The 24,733-nt window shown below is 39.6% G+C and overlaps 1 protein-coding gene across 1 annotated transcript in view; it reads right to left on the bottom strand.

Annotated features, from left to right (window-relative positions):
- Positions 1–24,733, bottom strand: part of LAMA1 (laminin subunit alpha 1) — a 235,980-nt gene that overhangs the window by 127,410 nt on the left and 83,837 nt on the right. Inside the window, exons 8-18 of the mRNA XM_073631377.1 lie at positions 23,333–23,511; positions 23,153–23,252; positions 20,370–20,530; positions 19,235–19,375; positions 18,444–18,617; positions 16,951–17,052; positions 10,516–10,727; positions 9,034–9,145; positions 6,643–6,753; positions 3,949–4,076; positions 3,715–3,801 (exon numbers count right to left, since the gene is read on the bottom strand). Of these exons, the coding sequence (XP_073487478.1) occupies positions 3,715–3,801; positions 3,949–4,076; positions 6,643–6,753; positions 9,034–9,145; positions 10,516–10,727; positions 16,951–17,052; positions 18,444–18,617; positions 19,235–19,375; positions 20,370–20,530; positions 23,153–23,252; positions 23,333–23,511 (1,507 nt within the window). The remainder of the gene's footprint in view (positions 1–3,714; positions 3,802–3,948; positions 4,077–6,642; positions 6,754–9,033; positions 9,146–10,515; positions 10,728–16,950; positions 17,053–18,443; positions 18,618–19,234; positions 19,376–20,369; positions 20,531–23,152; positions 23,253–23,332; positions 23,512–24,733) is intronic.

Here is a 24,733-nt window from a genome sequence, read left to right as displayed (position 1 = left end):
CCACTGTGCCCATCAAACACAGCCACTCTGCCATCAAACGCAGCCACTGTACCCGTAAATTGCCGCCACCGTGCCATCAAACGCAGCTACTGTACTCATCAATTGCTGCCAGTGTGCCCATCAATTGCTGCTACTGTGCCCCATCAATTGCTGCCAGTGTGCCCATCAATTGCTGCCAGTGTGCCCCATCAATTGCTGCCAGTGTGCCCATCAATTGCCGCTACTGTGCCCCATCAAATGCTGCCAGTGTGCACTGCCCGGGAGTCGGGACCTACCTGTCTCGCAGCGGGTCACGGTGGCATCCTCCACGTCCACGCTCCTCAATGTCTCCGGTCCTCTCTATCAGGTGTCCAATCACAGCGCCTGTTGTTTCATCCAATCAGATGACAGGTAACCAGACCCGAGCACCTGATTGGCCGAGAGGCGGGTCAGTGTTAGGAAAGTGATTTATTCGCTTTCCTAACACAACACTGAGTAAACAGCAAACGCATAGCATTGCCTATCCCTAAGACCCCTTCCAAGGTGTTTTTCAGGTGCTTTTGGGGCTAAAAATAACGCCTGTAAATTGACTGAAAAACGGCTCCTCTGCAGTCTCAGTGTGAAAGCCCGAGTGCTTTCCCACTAAGGCGATGAGCTGGCAGGACATTAAAAAAACTCCTGCAAGCAACATCATTGGAGTGGTGAAGGAGTGGTGTACACCGCTCCTAAACCGCCCCTGCTCATTGAAATGAATGGGCAGCTCCACAGAACCGCCGGAAAAGCACCGCTGCAGCGACGCTTTGCGGGTTGTTTTAACCCTTTTTCGGCCGCTAGCGGGGGCTAAAAGCACTCCCGCTAGTGGCCAAAAACCTCTGCAAAAACTACGCTAAAGCTAAACTACACTTTACCGCCGACGCCTCGGTGTGAAAGCAGGCTTAATGTCTGTCTGTTTCCTGTCACCAGGGGTATGTGGGAGAAATTCCCCCAGTGAGGACACAGAAAGCTGTAAAAACCTGAGAGGTTATAACCTTTCCGCATACTATCCAAAGCTTGAGTTGGGCTGTAGGCTACCGAGGTCAGAAAAAGTCTACACACCCCTATGAAAATGACAGGTTTTTGAGATGTAAAAAAAATCAGACCAAGATAAATCACTTCTGAGTTTTTTTCCACCTTTAATGTGACCTATACAATGTGCAATTAATTTAAAACAAACTAAGGAGAAAAGTAAAAATAAACTTAAAATAATGTGGTTGCACAAATATGCACACCCTTAAATGAATACTTTGTCAAAGCACCTATCGATTGTATGGCAGCATACAGTCTATCAACATAGCACATCTTGCCTTGTTGGGAATCTTTACCCACTCTTCCTTGCAAAAGTGCTCCATATCTGTCAGATTGTGACAGCATCTCCTGTGCACAGCCCTCTTCAGTTCAAACCACAGATTGTCAATTGGGTCTGGGCTCGGGCTAGGCCATTCCAAAACTTTGATTTTCCTCTGGTGAAGCCATTCTTTTTTGATTTGTAGGTATGCTTTGTTGTCGTTGTCAAGCTGAAGGGCGAATATCCTCTTTATCTTCAGCTTTTTAGCAGCCTTTAGGACTGAAGGTTTTGTACCAAAATTGACTGATATTTGGAACTGTTCATAAGTCCCTTCACCTTGACTAAAGCCCCAGATCCAGTGAAGAAAAACAGCCCCAAAGCATAATGCTGCCATCACCATGCTTCACTGTGGGTATGGTGCTTTTTTGGTGATGCGCAGTGCTGGCTTTGTGCCAAACATACTTTTTGGAATTATTGCCAAAAAGTTAAATCTTGGTCTTGTCAGCCCATAACACATTTTCCCACATGCTTTTAGCAGATTTGATGTAGGTTTTTGCAATTGCAAGATGTACCGGGCTTGGATGTTTTTCTTTGTAAGAAAAGGCTTCCATCCCTTCACCCTACCCCACAGCCCAGGCATATGAAGAATATGGGAGATTGTTGTCACATATAGTACACAACCAGCTCCTTTAATGTTGCTGTAGGCTCCTTGCCAGCTTCCAAGACTAGTTTTCTATTTGTTTTTTTTAATAATTTTTGAAGGGACGTCCAGTTCTTGGTAAAGTCACTGTTTTGCCATATTTTTGTCCACTTGTTGATGACTATCTTCACTGTGTTCCATGGTATATCTAGTGCCTTGGAAATTTTTTTGCACCTTCTGACAGATGCCTTCCAACAATGAGATCCCTTTGATGCTTTGTAAGCGGATTGTGGCTTTTGTTGTAAGAGGCAACGGAGTAAAGGCCTGTACACACGACAAGAAGATCGGAAGAAAAATTTCGTATGACGAGCGATCAGGCCAATTATCTGATGGTTAGTATAGTGCTTTCAACAGCCGATTCCAACTTTTTGGACAAAACCTGAAGGTGGAGGCTAGAAAATTTTTATCATAAGTGAACACAACATCCGATTTTCGTTTAATTAGTACAATTTTCGTCCAGAAAAAAATAATAAGAGTAAGACCACGCATGCTTGGAAATGAAAGAATATTTTACAAACCAATTCAACAAATTACATCACTTCCGAAGTTGTAATCTGTTGTATGAGAATTTTCGTAAGTGAAGTAACATATTAATTTTCGATTTGAGACTAGGATGCGATTATTTGCCTGGTGATCTCATCATGTGTACCAGGCTTAAATGTTAGAAAAAATCCTACTAGAACAGCTGAACTTTATACAAGCTTAATCAGAGCCACTTTTACTGATAACAGTGACTGTGTACTGACTACTACTTAACATCAGTTTGAATGTGATTGGTTAATTCTGAACATAGCAATGTTCAAGTGTAAACTGCTGTATAAATCTCATAACACATTTCCACACCATTTTTTCACAGAGCAATAAACATCAGTGAACCTTTTACAATTAAATATTGTCAGTACTGACCTTCTGTGAATACCCCTAATGTGTTAAATAATGGATCAATAACACAACAATAGATATTATTCTCTTCAGTACAGTTCAGTGTTAATATAACAAACAGGGTGTCCAATGCATCTCTTTAATTACCAGCCCCTTGGATACACTCTCCTTCATTGCCTGGTTTAAATTAGTCATCAAACCTGCATAATTCGAATGTGTCAGCAATTAAGTGACTAAGCTGGCGACATCAGTACTAATAGGTTATTTGTGTCCCCAATAAAGAAAACTGCCAAAGGACATTACTGTGCTAACTATACGGCCCAAATCTGTAACAAATTACAAGGGCTTTTCAGGACAAATGAAAAGTGGTAAGTTGAATGAGACTTGTACAATTCCTCCCGATTCACACCAACAGGGAACTGTAATATCAGAGTTCACCTCTACCTTCACCTGAAAATGAAACCTGGAATGTTGACCACTCTCAGCCTTCAGCCACATTGGTTCTCTCTATATTTCATTCCATTTCTGCTTAACACGCCTAAACAGTAGCGGAATGTAGTGTTTTCATATAACAATCTCTCTATGTGAAGACACTCAGAAGAGAGGAGAGAATGCTCATAAATCACACTAATTTGCCTTCATAAAAGCGTTAGTTTAGCCAAGGGCAACCTCTTATTTATATGCAATCATTAAAATATGCATTCTCATTATTTCTGTAGTCAAGCATGTCTAATTTTAGGATAATACACTACCATTTTTTTAAAATAAATGAGACAATGTAATTCTATATTTTTTGAACCTGAAGACGCAATCATGGGTATATACATACCTTTCACAACGTGGTCCAGTATAACCGGGCGCACACTGGTCACATATCACATCCTCTTCTCCAGACAAATAACAAGTTGGACTAAAACTGAAAAGGAAAAATATGGGGTTTTTTTACTAATAAAGTATAGATACCGGGTTATTCTATTTTTAAGTAGTTCTAAGGACAAAATTATATCCATAATTATTAGCAATTTATGACATGCTCATTATGACAAGAAGAAAAGACTCTCACTTGTTGGAAGGTGAAGTTAAAGGGCAAGCACAGAGCTGACAGTCCTGAGGTGTTCCTGCAGTTGGGTCTCCATAGAATCCTGGAAGGCACTGGTCACAGTGGGGACCTGTAGTATTGTGCTGACAGCCCTACACAACATGAACCCACATTACAATTAGGTACAAGTTTTGTTACATTGGCTAAAATAAGTTTTTTCAAACTTGCTGTTTCTCAAGCAGTTTTGTGATGTACACTGTAAAAATTGTGAGAAATATAGGACATATTTTTTTACTATTCTTAAAGTGTTTGGGCAAAATTGTAAAAAAAAAACTGATTCAGAACATTTCTGCAATACATATTCATTTCCCTATGTGTAACCCTTTTAATACCCCCCATCAAATCATTCCCTGCATCTATTACCTTTTGTACCACCACCCCCTCCCTTTAGAATGTAAGCTCTATGAGCAGGGCCCTCCTGTCCCTTCTGTATTGAACTGTACTCTAATTGTGCTGTCCCCCCTCTACATTGTAAAGTGCTGCGTAAACTGTTGGCGTTAAATAATTCATGTATAATAATAATACTGTGCAAGTACAGAAAAACACCTACTGATTTACCGCAAATCAGATGAACTCCTAACTTGCTGTTGTAGCTGACAACATGCTGTCTCTGCTGAACTGGAATCCTGAGCTGTGTTGGTGTCAGCCCTGCACAGTTGTTTTATGTCAGAATACAGAATACCTCCTTCTCTCTTCCTCTCAATAACATAATGGGAGATGTTCTGTAGTCCAGGAGAGGCAGAACTGATAATGCTGCTTGGGATTTCAGTGCAGAAGAGGAATTGTTGACTCAAAAAAGAAAGTTAGGAGTCCACAAGCTTTCTGTCAGGATCAACAGGCATTTTTTTCTGTACTTGCAGCGTATTAAAGAAGTTACAACATTAGGAAAGTACTCCACAGATGTACTGCTATTAGGCCACTTTCACACTGAGGCGCTGGCCGCGTTGACGGTAACGCGCCGCTAGTTTTAGAGGCGCTTTACCGTCATTTTAGCTGCGCTTTTTGGCTTTTAACGCTTTTAACCCCCGCTAGTGGCCAAAAAAGGGTTGAAAGCACCCGCAAAGCGCCACTGCCAAATCGCATTTGCAGGCACTTCGGCAGGGCTGGCCATTGATTTCAATGGCAGGGGCAGTTTAGGAGCGGCGTGTACATCGCTCCCGCACCACCCCAAAGATGCTGCTTGCAGGACTTTTTTTTCTGTCCTCCAAGTGCACCGCCCCAGTGTGAAAGCACTCGGGCTTTCACACTGGGGCTGCAGAAGAGGCAGTTTACAGGCGCTTTTCAGGCGCTATTTTTAGAGCAAAAACGCCTGTAAAACTTCTCAGTGTGAAAGTGGCCTTATAGTTAAGAGACACTCTCTAGAGCTAAATGGTGATAGTGTATTCTTGCTCCAAAAAAGCATATGGTAAATCCAGTGTGACATTTCAAGATTATCAGGGGATGATATGAGGTTTTGCTGACCATCTCCCCTGGCTGATATAAACGTTCACAAGCAGCAACTGGTTATTGCTTATCTAGATGAACCCTGGAATTTAAGGCTTTAGTCCTGTGCAAGTACTCTCTTGATGGCTAACGCTGCTAATGGCTGGTGATCAGATTTTTGATATTGTGTTATTCACAATTTCTGTTATTATCTCAAATATTTGTCTTTATTAAACACAAGGTAATCTAAATGTTGTTTATTATATATATCAGTTCTGGCTGAGGGGCCTTTTCCAAATGCATTGGTAACTATGTGAGCTGTCTACACTGGACATATAATTTTGTATATTCTATATATATTATATTTTTTAAATTTCATATGCTAAATATAATCTCTTTTCAGCAAACCTATCCTCTGAAGAAGACCCCAAATGTATGGGTCGAAACGCGTCAGTCATTGTTATACATCAGACATTATGTAATGTTGTGTATAATTTCTATGTTTGCAAATTCTTTGTATTTGGTATGGCTATGCCCCCATCAGAGCTCATATTTTAACTATCATTAATATTATACCTTATTTTCTAAATAAAGAATCTATTTTTCTAAACATATGTATACTTATTCAACTACTGTACATTGCTGCTAAAAAAAACCCTGGGGGACTTTTCCCATTTTGTTCATTTGGGGTGTGCAGCTCCAGTACCTCTCCCTATATGTGTCTTCCCCATGCTATGTTTTTTTTTTTTTTTTTTTTATGGATAACAATGGCACAGGGAAAAAACATTGAATTAGGAGTTTTGTAAACTCTCAGGAACTCTTAAGCATCCTAATTATACTTCCTTTGTGTATGTATAAAAATGTATAACCATTTACTGCTACTTATTAATAATAAATACATTATGATATATTTTGTTTTTTATTTTTACTAAAAATTACATTTCTAAAAGGGTTAAAAAAAGAAACTGAAAATTCATGGACATGATCAAGACAATTTGTTTCTATGTATAGCTCATTACAAAATGTAGGTGTACTTTATAAGAATGGATTAATATGTAGGGGGCGCTAGTGGTTATAAAAGGAAAAAATGTGAAACAGAAAAGTTTCAGTGAGAAAAACTTTTCATAGGCGTAGAAAATAAAAAGTGGAAAATGAAAACTTATATCACACAATAATAAAAAAGTGGTAATGATTAAAGTCCTTTATAAGAACACAGAACCATTAAGACAAACTTACATAACAAGCACCATGGATGTCACAGTCTGTTGCATGGCCATTACATTCACAAGGTTGACAAATTCCACCAAAGAGAGTTCCACCAACTCTATAGTAACCAGGAATGCAAGACTGGAAAAAGAAAATTTGTAGCCTGAGATTAACATTCTAACATCTACAATATTCAAGTAAACATTCCTAGAAGCAGATTTCCCTGGGGTCTGTGGGGGAAAACTATTCTGACTGGCTGATTGGCTTGTCTTCCTTTTGGCTTAAATGTTTGACAAAAGTTTAAGCCAATTAACACTCTACACTTTATATATGTTCTCCAGGCACTAGGTAGGGATATAAGTAGTATGAAACCTTCTTACAACACTAACAACTTCTCAAAAATTTTTTTCCTGCTCTATTGCTTGCAAATAAGGAGGCAATTTTAAACGAACTGCATAGTGCTAGAAGAGAGATAAGCTTCCTTAAAAAATAAGATATGGCTTCAGGTGCAAAACAGGGGCAAAGGTACAACTACCCCAGCTGCCAGCAAGGATAGATAATAAACTGTGGTGGGGTGGGTGGTGTGCAGCGTGGTGCGGCAACAAGAATTCACACAATCAGGTATAATGGAAAATTTGTATTGAAATAACACAGCAACAGTTCACATCAAACCCAGTGGCAAGGCTGTCTAACCAGGTACACTCTCGGTCTCCAATAATGAGAAGAGAGCAGGTATTAGCTGGACTGACAGTGTCTGCTAGTAGTGCAGAATGCAGTCTGGCCATCTTCTGCCCAAATGGGATAATGTCTAAAGAAGTTGCGACCCTAGGCTTTCCCTTCTTGTCAGGAACCTCTCCCTACCACTAGTGCTGCCCCTAACAGGCAGGGTATCTGTCCCTGCTATACTAACTCACAAAAAGTGAGCCAAACCTGGGAGCCAGGGCCTTAAGCCTAGTAGACAGGGGCTGAATGTCGGACGGCAACCATCAGTCGACCGGCTGCTGATCAGCACTCCAGCCAATGTCCCCCTGTCAGAACACAATAGCTTAGCGGGGGAGATAGCTCCAACATCGGATTGTTAGCATCTCCGACCAGAGACCCTCTGGGTTGAATGAAAAAAAAAACGAATGGTGTGTACTAGGCTTTAAATAGGCTCTGTATGACCCATAACAGCTGCCAGAGTCACATAGGACAGCAGGATCCAGCAAATTGCTTCCCAGTGACCCAGGAAACCATAGAGGAACTGTGTTCCCTTTGACTTCCTCTCTAGCCCCAAAGTTGCCTACAAACACAGCGAAACTTATTCAACCAATGTGTGCATATGGAATGGAGGGGTTTAAGGGCATAGTTAACCTCCTCCTTTTTGGTTGGGAGGGACATTAAGGGGACGAATCCCTATGATGGGACCCATTAAGCTTTACCCAGCTAGTGGAGAATGAATCAGGTAAAATTAACAACCTATCTATGTATGTAGATGGAGACACCATGACTCCTAGGTCCCTAAACATGGATATATATATATATATATATATATATATATATATATATATATATATATATTTTTTTTTTTAACATGAAACACCACACACAAGTCCAAACAGCCGCTCTAAGCATCACCTTTCTCACTCCAAACACTACACTGTCAGTATTTAGTGAAAATGAAAATTTTAGCTTTGAATAGATCAAGTCATTAAGATATGTCAATAGTTCCAATGTTTCCCCATTATTAGTAACATCAACTACAAGCATCTGCCAAGGTTAATTTTTACACACGTGACAAAGAGATCCATAGAAGCTGTCATTCTTATGACGCGTACACACATTCGGACATTCCGACAACAAAACCGTGGATTTGTTCCGACGGATGTTGGCTCAAACTTGTCTTGCATACACACGGTCACACAAATGTTGTCGGAAATTCCAAACGTCAAGAACGCGGTGACGTACAAGATGTACGACGAGCCAAGAAAAATTAAGTTCAATAGCCAGTGCAGCTCTTCTGCTTGATTCCGAGCATGCGTGGAATTTTGTGCGTCGGAATTGGGTATACACACTCGGAATTTCCGACAACAAATTTTGTTGTCGGAAAATTTGAGAACCAGCTCCCAAACATTTGTTGTCGGAAATTCCGACAGCAAATGTCCGATGGAGCCTACACCTGGTCGGAATTTCCGACAACAAGCTCACATCGAACATTTGTTGTCGGAAATTCTGACCATGTGTGCGCGGCATAACAGCAAAGTCTTAATAATGAAAGCTAGTAACTGATTATACTAATTTAGTATATCTTTAGCTGCTCCAATTTTTAAAAATCAGGCCAACTCTTTTTTTTTTTGTTTTAAGCAATATTTTTTTTACTTATCAAAAATAAATGTAAAGCCTACTGCAAAATTAATTGAACAGTCTAAGTTAGCTCTTTACCTCACAAGATGTGCCAGCATATCCAGGGGGACATTCACAGTTTTCCACTTGTACAGCTGGCAGGAGGTCAATCACATTAGGTGTAGCTGTATCAAGTGTTACTGAGCTTAACCTAAGAAACAGAAAAAATAATTCAAAACACAGATTTTTTTCCCCTATAATTGAATAGAACTTGAATTTATGCAAACAGAACACTTAAGTACACAGTCTGTTCATGTATCTACACCTAAATGAAAAAATATTTGTTTACTTGGTTATTCTAGAAAATAGTATACTGAATACTGTGCATGCACTGTGTTCTGAAGCTTGTTTTAGCTCTCCAGCTACACAATACACAAAGCTGCACACATGTGCCATAAATACTATTGAATAGCAACAACTTTTATAGTAAAAGCATATCCAGAATCCTTAATTGGAAAGTCTGCAAGAATATATTCCTTAGGACTGGAGACCGCTCTGGACATACTCGATCAGTCACCGGTCATCAGTGGGTGATAGCGTGGGCGAGCAGGAAAAAGTCTCTTTCAGTGGTTTGTGCCCAGTTTATAGATGTTGGCAGTGTGCCCTCTTGGGGCTTAGGCTGCTACCTTTTAGTATGGCCTTAAGGTTGTTTCCACATGTAGACTTGGAAAGGTAGGTAGGGAAAAGAGTGTCCAAAAATAAAAATGAAAGGTGAGTTAGGCGTTTACAAGGACTCCCCCTTCTTCAGGACTGTTGCTGAATGCTTAAAGATGGAGAAGGTTCCCAATCAGCTGTGCTAAAAGCAAAGAATCTGAATGTCAGAGTGGCTTTGGTTGCAGAGGCATACCCTGCATGCAACAACAGCCCTAAAGAAGGGGGAGTCCTTGTTCCCCCAAACACGTTGGCTCGATGTACTTGTATCTATTTTCATTAAACACCTTCTAACTCACCTTTCAACTTGCATATTTTTGGACACCGGGTGCTCCTTTCTCCACCCACCTTTCCAAGAATATATTCCTAGCATTTTATAGTAAACAACAACAGTACAATTAGAAAAAAAATACTTTTTATAACTAAAAAATCCAACCTAGTGACTATTTCTAGGCTGAGATGATGCCATCAGTCTGTTGCAGTCATAAGGAAACATTTCCTCAGTCTCCCCCACCAGTGATGAAACTGCAACATTGTATATTTGTAGCAATCACAAGGTGAGAGGCTGCATCATGGGGCTTGTTTGAGTGACTACAACCAGCAAGTGGGGGGCTAGGTATCTTACCCCATGGTTACCTCTTATAAGCTTCACCGTTAAAAAAATACAGTTTTTGCTGACAGAGCTCAATAGCCCCAGATGACCTGTACACACATAACTAAATGAATTAGACTCTTCTCCCCTCCCAGTTTCTATATAAAACATCAAATATGTATGAAAAGTAAAAATAAATATAAAAAAATCATGAAAGTTGTAATTTAATACATACTTCCTAATAGCCATTCTTACTACTTGAAAGTTTTTATTACTACCTGGTGACTGCACTTTTGGCATTGTTGTAGGTAGCTCGTATCAACAGACGATTAATATTAGCTAGAACAGTCATTAGCCTGTCTCGATCCACGGGTCTCTTTGTATAGAAGTCCAGAAAGTTTTCAGGAAGAAGTTTTATTTCAGCTGTGTATTCTTCATATGGCTGTAGAAGTAAACCTTCAGTCTTTGTGCCTATGGTGATACCGCTTCCCTGAAAGAGATGTAGACTGTCATATTTACATGCTGTGATTACCGTATTTACTGGCGTATAACACGCACTTTTTCCCCCTTAAAATCAGGTAAAAATCGTGGGTGCATGTTATATGCCGATCCCCACTGTCTGTGTGAAAAAAAAAAAAAAGAGCGAGCGCTGCCGAAAAAGACCGAGCCGAGTGCTCGGCTCCGTGCGCAGTCACGCCACCCCGCCTCCCTGCTGTTTCAGAGAGGATGAGAGGAGTGAGTGCTGCTGAAAAAGACAGAGCCGAGTGTACTGTGTACTCGGCTCGCAGTCCCGCCCAGCTCCTATGATGGACATAACACAGGTCCAATGGCGGGACTGCGAGCGAAGCTGAGCCGATTACACAGTACACTCGGCTCAGTCTTTTTTTCGGCAGCGCTCGCTCCTCTCATCCTCTCTGAAACAGCAGGGAGGCGGGGCGGTGTGACAACGAGTACACAGGCTATCTCGGCGGCAAATTTAAACATTAAATATTGCAAACAGCACACAACACTGGGCAAGGCTGCACTGGGCAAGGCTGCCCTGAGCAAGGCTGCACTGGACAAGGCTGCACTGAGCAAGGCTGCACTGGGCAAGGCTGCACCGGGCAAGGCTGCACCGGGCAAGGCTGCACTGAGCAAGGCTGCTCTGGGCAAGGCTGCATATGACAATGGGCAAGTCTGCAAATGGTCATGGTTCATTCTGCAATGATGGATAAGGCTGCAGATGAACACTGATGAGGCTGCATTGATGGGCATTTAAATGTAAGTTTTTTCCTTAAACCTCCCTCCTAAAAGTTTTTTTCCTTAAAATGCCCTCCTAAACTTGGGGTGCGTGCTATACTCCGGCGCGTGTTATACGCCAATAAATACGGGTATATATACAGGACTTTTTTTTAAGCCGGAACGGCGTTCCGCCACCTATGGCAGCCCTCTTCTTTCCAGGCTGTCACTCAACACTGAAGCCGGTAGAGGAAGTTTTCTATATTACTTCCTCCACCAGCTGTGTGCTTACGCCGGTGCCCAGGGCACTTTCCTCACATCTGTTAATAGGTGCCCCGGGTCCACACGCCGCAAGTTTTTTCTTCTGGGGCTTCCAGAGGTATCTTCTGTCCCCGCCTGCTGCCTGTCAGATTTGTGTTGTACGGAGCTGAATGAAGCGCTGTGAAAGTCCTCCTCGGCTCTGTATACACTGATGATATGACAGGTGACCCTGCAAAGAGGAGACTGCACAGTAGAATGTTCTACTTAACAGAACGGAGCCGGCTGCAATGTTCTATTGCTGTGAAGATAACCTGTGTGCTATAAACTACGAAGAGGTGAGAGAGCTGCGAAGGGAAAGGGGGGAGGAAGGGGGGAGGGGTGGCTGTGCAGAGAGACAGCTGTGGAGACGCTGAGGTTGTTCTGCAGTTGTCAGAGCTGGGGATGAAGATGGGGGGGATTTAGATTGGGCACAGTGAGAGCTGTGGGGGGAGCTATGGATTAAGGGGAGCTGTAGATAGGGGTGCAGACAGAGGTGACATGTGGAGGGGCAGAGAGATAGTCTTTGGATGGGTTGTGCAGAGGTGAGATAGTCTGTGGATGGGTTGTGCAGAGGTGAGATGTACTCCTGTGTGTTATGCACTCCTGAGTCCAGTACTCTGTGTGTGAGGGCCGGTTCACACTGCTGCGATGCGGGAACCCTGCAAATCCACTGCGGGTTTCTGCATCGCAGGTTTCCCGGCGGTAGTTTACACTGCCCTATGCGAACTGCTGGGAGTTAAAAGTTAATGACACCCCCAAATCAGTTTGCATATCGCAGTGCGATCTGCAAACTCGGACAGGAATCGTATCACATGGGTGTGAACACCCATGCGATCTGATTCTGCTGTGGAAAAAAAAATGGTCCTGTGCGAGTTTGATGCAAAATCAGCCATACGATTTGTATGACTGAAATCGCATCGCACAGAGATCGCATGTAATTTGCACTGCAGTGCGGTGTGAATCACATCCGAACTCTGACATCGCAGCAGTGTGAACCGGTCCTTACACGTTCCTGAACCTTGAATTGTGTGCAAAACTCAGTTCTGAGCCTTAACCACACCCTTTATTTGGCATGACTTTAGACCCCTTTCACACTGGGGCGCTTTGCAGGCGCTACAGCACTAAAAATAGCGCATGCAAAGCGCCCTGAAAGAGCCGCTCCTGTCTCTTCAGTGTGAAAGCCCGAGGGCTTTCACACTGGAGCGTGCGCTTGGCAGGACAGTAAAAAAAGTCCTGCTAGCAGCATCTTTGGAGCGGTGAAGGAGCGGTGTGTATGCTGCTCCTCCACCGCTCCTACCCATTGAAATGAACGGGCAGCACGGCTATACCGCCCAGCAAAGCGCTGCTGCAGCAGCGCTTTGCGGGTGGTTTTAACCCTTTTTTGGCCGCTAGCGGGGGTTAAAAGCTCCCTGCTGGTGGCGAAATACCTCTGCAAATCTGACGGTAAAGCGCCGCTAAAAATAGCGGCGCTTTACTGACGACACCGCCCCAGCCCCAGTGTGAAAGGGGCCTTACTTCTCTTCCTCAAGGAATGGCGAGATTGGGGGCGGGAGGGGGTGTGGTTTGTGGGCAAGGTTGGGGTTGGAAAGGGAGTGGGGGCGGGGAGTTGACTGGGGAGGGTGGGTTCCTGCACCTATTCTTTGAGAAAAAAGCCCTGTGTATATATGTATATATATATATATATATATATATATATATATATATATACACACACACAGTATATATTCTGTACACTGTATATAAATATATAAATTTGATTTGTTACTTATGGGAAGTCAATTAATCCATGACACAGAAGGGAAAAAAATCAAAATGTGTGTTGTATCTCATTTTCTGTCCTTCATTTTATAATCTGTCCAAATACCATGTAATGAGAACCCTGTTGCACTAATTTGGCCAACTGTTGAAAAACCCCTAAAGCAATGAATTCCACATGAAACTGTATGACCCAATATCAAAATGCCATGCAGAACTTGCATGTACAAAACAGTCCTCTGTATATATGGTTGAATTGTTTGAGGTTCTATAGCTGTTGGGTGAAATCAATGGTAGATCAGATGGATGGTTTGATCATCATTATGGGTTTAATTATATGGTCAGAAAGTGACCACTGTCTGACATCAATCTTTTAAGGTGTGTCAGCTCTAAAGGATATTTAAAAGAAAAATGGAAGGTAATATCTGACTGAGGATGTTAGGTCAGGGAAAACAGAGGAAGAAAAGACCAATACATGGGATTATCAGAGAAAGCAAAAATAAACAATTGGGAAAGGCAGAAAAGATAACAATAACGGATGGAAAAGACAAAGAACAGAGAAACTAAAGCTAGCCAAACATGCATCTATATTTTTGTTCTGCCTGAACAAAAGAAATCTAGTGTGAATGGACGAATTTGCCCTGCTGGCTATTGTATTTTGACAGCCAGAGCCCTCGACTGTCAGATTACCCAAACAGTGCCTGAATCTCATTGGATTTAGCCAACAATTTTCCACCCATCTCTTTGTAGCAAAAGTTGTCTGAACAATTGTCTTTTGTCGAGCTGGGTAGTGCCACAGGGGCACCCACAGCTTGAATTTCAATCAATTCACCATAAATGGTCAAAATTGGAGCCATAGGCAGCAGCTGCCTTTACATAATAGTCTGGGATTAAAATGAGCCAAGTAAAAAAGAAAGAAGCAACAAGAGAGTTACATGCAGGATAAAAGAAAGAAACATTGCATTTGTAGCTGGCAAATTGACTGAATTAGGCATGTGCAATTCGTTTAGTTCCGAATTCTTTTTTTTAACGAATTTTAACAAATTCGTTAATTCAGAAATATCCGAATTAATGAAAACCTGTTTAACGAATATTTCCGAATATTCGTAAATTCGAAAAATTTGTAAATTCCTAAATTCATACATTCATTCATTCGTACATTCGTACATTAGTAAATTAGTGAATTTGTAAATTTGTAAATTTGTAAATTCGGAAATCTGAAATAATAATTAACTAATAATAACTTAACTACTATTACTAGTAACTATTAAATTATAGGTATTGTAATTTCCTTTCAAATTTGTCTGTTAGTGAACGTAACACATACAAATTTATCCAAAGGTTACGAATGATCCGAAATAATGAATGCCGTATCCAAGCGAATGGAACGTAATGAATTAATAATAATAAATAACAATAATAATAATAAAAACTTTTTATTATTATTATTTATTATTATTTTTTTCCGTTCCATTTGTTTAGATGCAGCATTCGTTATTTCGGATAATTCGTAACTTCAGATAAATTTGTATTTGTTACGTTCACTAACAGCCAAATTTGAAAGGAAATTACAATACCTATAATTTAATAGTTAGTTACTATTTCAGATTTTCAAATTTTCGGGTTTTTGGATTTTCAAATTTCGAATGTACGAATGTACAAATTCACGAATGTACGAATGTACAAATTCACGAATGTACGAATGAGCGAATGTGCGAATGAACGAATTTACGAATGTACGAATTTACGAATATACGAATTTACGAATTGCGATCATAACGAATGACCTGAAAAACAAAAAAAAAAATAAACTAATGAAACGAAAACGAAAATGAACAAATTTTTTGGCTGTGCACATGTCTAGACCAAATCTCTGGAAAAACAAAACTAAAGATACAAAACACTGAACTATTGATGATGAGAAACTGTGTATAAAGAAATGGAAAAACAATATTTAAAAACGTTTAGTGGAAAAAATAGACAATACTAGTGACTGAACATGCTGAGAGTTAAAAACTATATTTCCATTACCATCCAGAAAAACTGTTTATAAATTAAAATAAAAAGGCTATTAGAAAGGAGTAAATGATTTTTATTATGATTGCTTCAGGGACCAATCAAGAGGCCCAATCCTCATAAAATGAAATACAGAGAGGGGCATTCCTATGTTCTTACTGTAAGAATTTACTGTACAATTTTCTCGGAGCCCTAGAGGCACATGGAAGTGCTGGAGTGTAACTGTACACATATGTAACACATACCACATTGTATAATGCCTGCTCATGTAGAAAAGCCTTAGTTTATGCTATTTTATGTCACCAATGGGTTATTTTAGGGATGTAACTACACTTACCCTTTTAAAACCATATGATCCCTGAAATCTCCCACAAGTATCTCTATTTTACTTCTAGAAACATTGGCATGTAACCTTGACCATCTACAATTATATTAGACCCACTGACTGCAAAGATTCCATGACTGAGCATCTCAGGTTCGAGCAGGCATGTCAACCTCAGGTTTTATGAATCGCATGAGGTCATGAGGTTGTCTTGCTCCTTCTCTATGGCCCTCAGTAGTTTAAGGATGAAAAAAACAAATGAGCTCCCAGCTGTTCTCCAGTTGATAAGTTATACTTTCTTTCATAAGTGTGCAGCTAAATACTTCAAGAGATGTGTTATGGCACCTTTTTATGGAATTACATATAGAAAAATGGCAATTTTGACCATCATGTTAAATTCCAAAGTGCCATAATATGTTTCTTAAGTGGACCGCCCACAAATACTACTTCAAATAGTAAGCTTTTTATTTCTAAAATATTACAGTGTATTGCATATTATATTTTTTAAACTTGCAAATATTGCAAAAGTATGTACGTATATGTAATCTTAAGGTAGAAGTATGGGCAAAACTTTTTTTTTTCATTTTGGATAGAGCAAGGGAGAGTTATAACCCATATCAGATTTTTTTCCGCCATTTCTGTCCCATTGTGGACATTTCCCTTTACTTTCTGTCCCATAGCCAAACAGGAACAGGTAACCAGAACTAGTGTCCCCACTGGATGATTTCCCCTCTATTACTTTTCTGGGGACAACCCAAAATTGGGATTTTCTTTTACTTTCACTTGATGATAATGGTAAACAGGACAAATAGAGAGAGTGAATCTCCCTGACGGGGCACAGACAGCAATAAAAACTGATAAGCTTTCTTATCCCTCTGCATTCTATCCAAAACTTTAAAAAAAAAGTTATACTTTAGTACCATTTAGCTTAACTTTTTGTACTGGTCAAAACCATCTTGACATTGTTTTGTAGAAGCTGCAAAGTTTTTAGTCAAATGATTTGCCGTGAACCTGAACCTCATCCCCAATCAGCATCACTAGGATTATTGCATGGTGTCGGATATGATAAATTATAAAAGTACATCCCAGATACAACAATTACCTGCATAACAAGGTCCACATTGTAAACTAGTTCCCCATCTAAACTCTCCACAGGGATATCATAGGACACTGTATACCGTAAAAATCCACCATAAGACGTTAGCTGTAAAACAAAAATAAATAGGTATTAATAAACATTAGAAAACATTATATGTATGACAAATCTACTCAAAATATATTACTTCTATAGTAAAAATATTAATGTAGCAAAACCATTAAGCGATACCTTTGCTTCCCCACTCCATCTCCAATCCATCTAAAGAATCCTATCTGTTTTCAGACCAACTTTATAGAGATTCCCCAATGACATATGCTTTTAAATTATCTAAATGTATTTGGCACAATGCTACTGGTACCTGTGGAAATTATTTTTGTAACCTAACAATGCTCAGCCCCTCAGAGGTCTCTAGGTTACCTATGGTTATAAGCTGTGGATTAAGAAATCTGCTGTATTGAAAAAAATAAATAAAGTTGGGTACAAACTGATTTTTTTTCATTCAACCAGCAGGATGGACACAAGTGATGTGGATGAAGGAATCCTCCCTGCTGTGCTATTGTATTCTGACAATGGTGACCACCCCCGTTAGACTACACTGATCAGCACTGTATCCACTGGCTGCAGCAGCTGATCAAATTCAGGTTTTCCTAATGATTGGCTTCTGTTGAACAAAGAGTGCTACACACGGATAGAAATTCAGTTGGTTCCTGTTGAACTGGCCGAATTTGATGTGTGTACCCAGCTTTACACCCTTGTCCTTATGTATTAAAGTGCTGGGTCACTTTATCTAAGTTTTCAGTACAAAGGGCTGCTCCATCCATGGTCACACAAATAAGCCACTAAAGCCAAGAAAGCTTAGACCACATAGTTATCCTATCAGGAATATTATAGATATTGCAGATTACTAGAGACTATAGAGTTTTTCCTATTGTCAGCCTTGATTGAAGTAGACCTGTCTGGTAGACTTGAAGTGAGATAATGGGATAAAAAAGATCTGAAACTGTTAGGCCTCATGCATACTGGACGTTAAAAAACATCAATAGCGTTGACTATAAAAAGTTGTACCTGTATAATGAGTTTTGCAGCATTTTTGCTGTAGCATTTTTAACATTTTTTAGTTTTTTTAAGCAAAACTATACTCCCACAAAAGCTAATGGCTCACAACTGCTGATAAACGCAGAATAGCCGCGTTTTTAAGCATTTTTTAGCTTTTATCAGAGTTAGAGCATTTTTACAGCTGAAAAACTCCTCTTAAAACCCACTGGTTTTGGGTTTTTTCCAGCCAGAATAATCCCCTGCCAAAAAACGCTGATAACAGCGTGTGTGCATGGACACATAGGATAACATGCTGGAGAGTTTCCTGGCTGTAGAAAAAAATGCCTGAAGCCAAAAACAGCAGCTTTAAAAATGTCCAGTGAGCATGAGGCCTTAAGCATTTCTAAGCATACACTACACAACTTTACAAGGCTCTATGTACAATACAATAGAAGTCATACTTTATTTCCAAGGTATGAAGATGGTGCCTCCCAGTAATAGACAGAGTGCAAGGTCTTCCTGGCCTCAGAGTTGTTGATGCTTATTTGATGAGGACCATCGAACAGGTCTTGTTGTGGGTACATTCTCTCAGATCCATGCAAGTCACTGACATGCCAGCCATGGATATCAGACATCTGCACCAAAAGAAAATTGATAAATATTATTAGTAACTTTTATTAACTGTTTATTAACTTTTTTTTTTTTTATTGCTGTCTTCCCATTATGAAGATTTCCCTTAATTTCCTGTTTATATGATTTGCGTGAGACAAAACAGGTAAGTAAAGAGAAAGCAGTATTTCTACAACGTAATAGAGTAAGAAATGTTTGGAACCTGTATCCAGTTTTTATCTCTGTTTGTGTCCCCACTGGGACTATTCTACTCACTTCCTGTCCAGACATTAGATAGAACTGGAAGTGAGTGCAATGGGGACACATATAGTATTAAAACATGATAGATCTTTGAACCCTTCCAAAACTACCCAAACTAGAAAAGAAAACTCTGGTTGGACTTGTATTTTAAAGTACGTTTCACCACAGTGAATGTGTTTCTGAAGTCCCTCCCAACTTTAGAATGGGTTTCAAAATGGATGGCCACTGAACAGGTTTTCCAATGCATAGCTGAAATTGGAGTCCAGTTAACAGTATTAAATTCTTGTGATATTTATCAGCATTTCTAAAATAAAATATTTAAAACAAAAAAGTGTCTTTATAAGTCAATTTATCAAAATAAATGATAACCATATTAAAATACCTGAGTGGTATGCCAAAAGAGTTCATCACAGTCACCAGAAACACCAAAGCAGAAACATTCAGTGCAACCCTCTGGATTCCGCTCTTGCAGGTTGTAGAATCCAGACTTACATCTGTCACAGTTCTCCCCTTCTACATGTTCCTGATTAAAGGAAAAGACATATAGGACACATTTTATAAACCAATGCTACCCATATATGTGATAATTTCCCCAGCTAATTACATCCTAATTGCCAAAAGAGACATCCAGCCATAATGAATTGACAAAATAATCTTACATGCTGCATTGTCTGCGCGTGGTTTGTGCATACATACTGTATGTAGATTGTAGAGTTTTAACCTCTGAGCTACTTCATGTTTCTGCATTTGTAAAGCCTTTTCCATTTTGACCTCTAGCTTGTCCTGTGTTGGCCTTTGATATCTAATCTTTTTTTTTTCTACATTTACTTTCTGTATCTTGCTACCCCTGGTTGGTTGACCATGATGCTGCTCTAAGATTGGTACTCTACCCGTCTGTACTGTCAGTAGGACACTCCCATGGACCACATCCTTAAAGCAGTTCTGTACCCCACCTATCCTCACTATCAGGAGAAATCATGAAAATCAGTCATTTGCAGAACCTGAACCTCAGTGAAAGCCTTCTGCCACTTGCTATCAAACAAATGTATCTCCCACTTGTCTGCTTAGATCCTAAAACCGTAATCCAGTCTTTGCTTGTCTGCACAGATCCCGAACCTGTTCTTAAGTGCCATCTCTCTGGATTCGTGTTTTCAATGACCAGTTTCTACTCTCATCTGCATTTCCACCATACTCCAATCACCAAGTCTTCACACAGGAAATTCAGCACCCTCACATGCAGTTGGCAGGGCCTGCTGTCTATCAGAAGGGGCTTGTGTATAAGACCACTGACAGCATCACAAAAGGATACCAGACAATTATATTGCTCAGTGTCTGACAATCATTATTTTACCCATAAACATTGTTCCATATTTTAAATGGTTCCCTAATCTGTCCCTGTTTAGATGTGTTACTGAGGATAATTATTCCAGCAAATTCAAACCTCCGAAACTCCTGGCAGCATATCATGATTTAGCACAAACATTTTTTGTAGAGTAAATTGCATTGTTTACACTCACCTTACATATACATTGATCCGTACAAGGGTCATCATTCACACTTCCTATAAGGCTGCAGTTACAACGTACACAGTGTGGGTATGCTTTGTATCCAAAAGCACACTGGTCACATTTTGTTCCGGTATAACCTTCCTTACAATGGCACTTACCAGGTAGAGAACCTTTAAACATGATATTGACAATATTAAAATCTCCAATGTAACCATGCTTGTGTAAAGTAAAGTAGACATGAAAAAAAAGCTGTGAGCACGCTATGTGATATTAAACATAGCAATCACTTTAAATACATTGCATGTGCCATACTACATGATTATACATTACAAATGTAAATGAAAAATTTTTTTTACTGTATATTAAATCAAATAAAGTCCACAAATAATGAAATAAATGCTCAATAAAGACGCATTAAATAAGGCAAATTAAGTTTCACATAAATATGCATGCAAATATCCAATATCCAGACTGTGTGAGTCCCACAAACAGATCTCCACCACCTTAACAGTACAACAAAATAGATAGGGGTCCATTTTAGTATGGGACCCCACCATATACTTTATAGCTTAATATAACTTTATTTCTTCACCACCTAAAAACCATATAATATAACACAATTAATTTCTACATTGGATATGCCATGACGTCTTGCATCTTTATCGATATTATGTTGTATTATGTATATATTATATATCATTTATTCATGTATTTTGATATGTATGATTATGCCCTTACAGCGTGATTTTCTGTTGTTGATGATATTAACTAATATATAGTGTATATTTTATAGTATATTTTATAGTACTGTTCACATAAGTACTTTTTAAATAAGTTTTAATTACATATGACAAGAATTCTTTTTATTTAGATTTACATTAAAGATAGTGCTAATTCTCTATGTTTATTTGTACTAAACACCATTTTAGGATGCTGTTGCTATATAACCCCCTCCGTCTTGTAGATACCTCTTGCTGTGTACTCCGTGCTTCTGGTCTGTTATTTCCATGTCAGTGCTTTGGGCAGTGTGTGTTACAAGGAAGCAGGCGGTCTGTGCTTACTGAAATACTTTACCATGCTGCTAGTTGCTGTGAGCTAACTGATCCCTACAAACCAGGAGAGGAGGCTATAATGGAGCTGTTTATGCCATTTAACGCTGGATGTTTGTGAGTGCAACCCTCGTTTTTTATACACTTATCTTCATCTATTAAACGATATCTCACTAATGCTGGTGTGCGCTCGCTCTTGTCTTTATATATTACCCAATATATATGACTCTCAAATTATAGAGATTGTGTTCATAGATTCTCTATAATTTGAGAGTCATATACTAGTATATTAGATTGTAAGCTCTTCTGAGCAGGGCCCTCTTACCCTTCTTTTATTTTATTTTATTGTATTGTAACTGTACTGTCTGCCTTTTATATTGTAAAGTGCTGTGTAAACTGCTGGCCCCATATAAATCCTGTATAATAATAGTTATATCCAGTAAGCCTTTTGGCTTTAGACCATCTTAACAGTCAGGGGTGGACTGACAACTCATGGGGCCCCCGGGCAATAGGAGATTATAGGGCCCCCGGGCAATAGGAGAAGATTATGGGGCCCCCGGGCAGTAGGAGATTATGGGGCCCCCAGGCAATAGATTATGGGGCCACACAGTATACACACATACAGTATACACAGACACAATATACACACACACAGTATACACACAGAGAATACACATATACACACACTGAAAAGGTACTGGAGAGGCGGGGCAGCTATAATCTTGGGATTTTTAAGAAAACACAGATTTTTACATACTGTCCCTGGTTTTATTGAGGCTGGCAAACCTGATGGGGCCCCTTAGTGGCATGGGGCCCTTGGTCAGTGCCCGAGAGCCCGAATGGTCAGTCCGCCCCTGTTAACAGTACAGCTTTTGGTAAGCCTGCAGATCTATCAGAGTTGGACTCACACAGTCTGGATCTTGGATATTTGCATGCATATTTGTTGCACAACGTGGGAATTCATTTCACTTATTTAATGCAGTCTTCATTGTCCCTTTATTTCATTATTTGCGGGCTTTATTAAATTAAATTGAAACATTTTTTCATAATATTGACAATGCTACACAAAGCACTCTTGACAAGTAAAAAAAGTCTAAAAATAAAGATTGAAACATTTGAAATGGTCTTGGAAAACACAAGCTTCTTCAATAATGGGAGCCCATAGCAACTAATCAGATTTATATTTACTCGAGTCAGATCTGTTAAGGAACGATTTATGGTACTTTGCTGTATTATAAATCATTGCCTATTGGGCTTCCTTACTGAATAAGCCTGTTAGTGCTGATAATTGTATTTAGTCATATATTAGCACACATTCTGTTATACAGATATCAAAAAGACAAAAGACAAAGGAAAAACTGCATAACTTCATCAGTTTTAATGGGAATCAATAGGGACATAGACAGCAAGAAAAAAAAATATGACCTCTGTCAGGATTTTATAGCTCTATATCCCTATGAGGGAAATGTTTCCTTACTTCCTATCCTGGTGACCTGTATTCTGTGTAACAGAACTGAATGTAAGAATAAATCTTCCATTAGGGGACACAGACAACAATCAAGTCTTATTGAAAAGTTCAATGAGGGCACAAACACAAAGTCTGACCAAAGTTCTAACCCTTCCAGATTCCATCCAAACTAAAAACATTGCAGTGATTTAAGCCTTCAAACGATGGCAAATAACCTGACTAGCTAATTCTATACTTGTGATTGTAAGAACATAATAATCATTCATATACGATACCTTGCATAGCATGCTTGTCATCAACAACACAAACAGGACTAACAGAACCAAATGGATCACATTCACATGGATAGCATGGCGCTTCCTCATAGGGGGAGACCTGAACAGGAAGAAAAAAATGAGGTACCATTCATTGCCTAACCAGCACTGATCTTCATTGGCTGGGTTTTTTGTACATACCTTGTGAGGCCTGTAATAACCTTCTATACATGATTCACAGTTAATTCCAGCTGTAAATTGAGTGCAGTTCATGCAAACTCCCCCTCCAATATACTGTTCATTAATATTCAAGCTCATGTTCCGATCCGCCACAGTTTGGTCATAATAACAATCTTCTGCTTTATTATGGCAATTACATTCTGAAAGAAAAATAATAAACAGTAAATCAATAGCAACATGAAAATGTCCTAAAATAAACTGAGGTCTCAATGAATCCCCAGAGCTGTTTAATAGAAAACTATAATGATTTTTTAATATATTATAAATAAAGAGGTTTTACATTAAACGTTATTCTTATCAAATGACTGGATACAAATATGGAATACCACCAAAACATGCTCCCAAAATGTCTTTGATTCAGGAAAAAACGACAAAGTGCTATTCAGATAATATATGGTGCCAAGTCCCATAGCTCACATTGTCTCCAGTTGTTTTCCCTACTTTTGCTCATATTTGGTGGGCCTGCTCCTGCCTCTGGATAACAATATACCAAACTTTATATACTGTATACTGTTGGGCCTTTATATATACTGTTAGGCCATCCAATACAGAAAAAATCCCTATAAAATACTATTAAAAAGGGTCCACAGGGATGTTTAAACCCCAATTCCAATTAATGACACAGGCATGAAACAGATCACTGCAAAATCCTGGAAATCTAGAAGTTTATATTTGGCAGAGGTCAAAACCCAGACCACCTATATCACAACAAAAGAGAAGATAACAATTAAACTTATGAACTCTGTGTCCACTTACAAGAAGTCCTAAGTAACACACTTTCTACTGACAAAATGTTTTCAGCTGCCTTTTGATACACAACTAATTAAACCAATGAGGCCAATATTTAAGGCACTACTTAACAGCCCCCCACCCCCATGTTTTTTTTGTGATGCGCTGCTCAGGTGGCCCTGGTTCTACAGCCTCTTGGGAGATGTGACAAGAGTATCCAAGAGGGCTGCAGGACCAGGGACACACCATTCTGATTTCCTTGATGTCACACTGACAGGCATGGAGAGCAGAATCATAACTAGTTTATATAGAAAACCATCTGCAGGCAATTCTTTGTTAAGAGCTGACACTAGTCACCCTAAACACACTTTGAGAGGCATACCAGACGGTCAGTTTTTGAGACTGAAACGTATCTGTAGCAAGGAGACTAGGTTTAAAATGGAGGTGGGAGACACGACCCAGCGCTTTGAGGACAGGGGCTACTCAATAGAGCAATTAACATTGCTGAGAGCACTTCACGTGAAGTTTTGTTGAAGGATAAGAACAAAAATAAGGATAGAAATACAACTACAATAAGAACCAGGACTAGAAATAAATGTAGGTATGATTTCACTTCACAGATTGAGGCTCCTG

The sequence above is a fragment of the Aquarana catesbeiana genome, linkage group LG05 (genome assembly GCF_042186555.1).
Source record: "Aquarana catesbeiana isolate 2022-GZ linkage group LG05, ASM4218655v1, whole genome shotgun sequence".
NCBI classification, from domain to species: domain Eukaryota; kingdom Metazoa; phylum Chordata; class Amphibia; order Anura; family Ranidae; genus Aquarana; species Aquarana catesbeiana.
The sequence above is the reverse complement of the archived record's forward strand: the minus strand, read 5'-3'. Positions and strand labels throughout refer to the sequence as shown.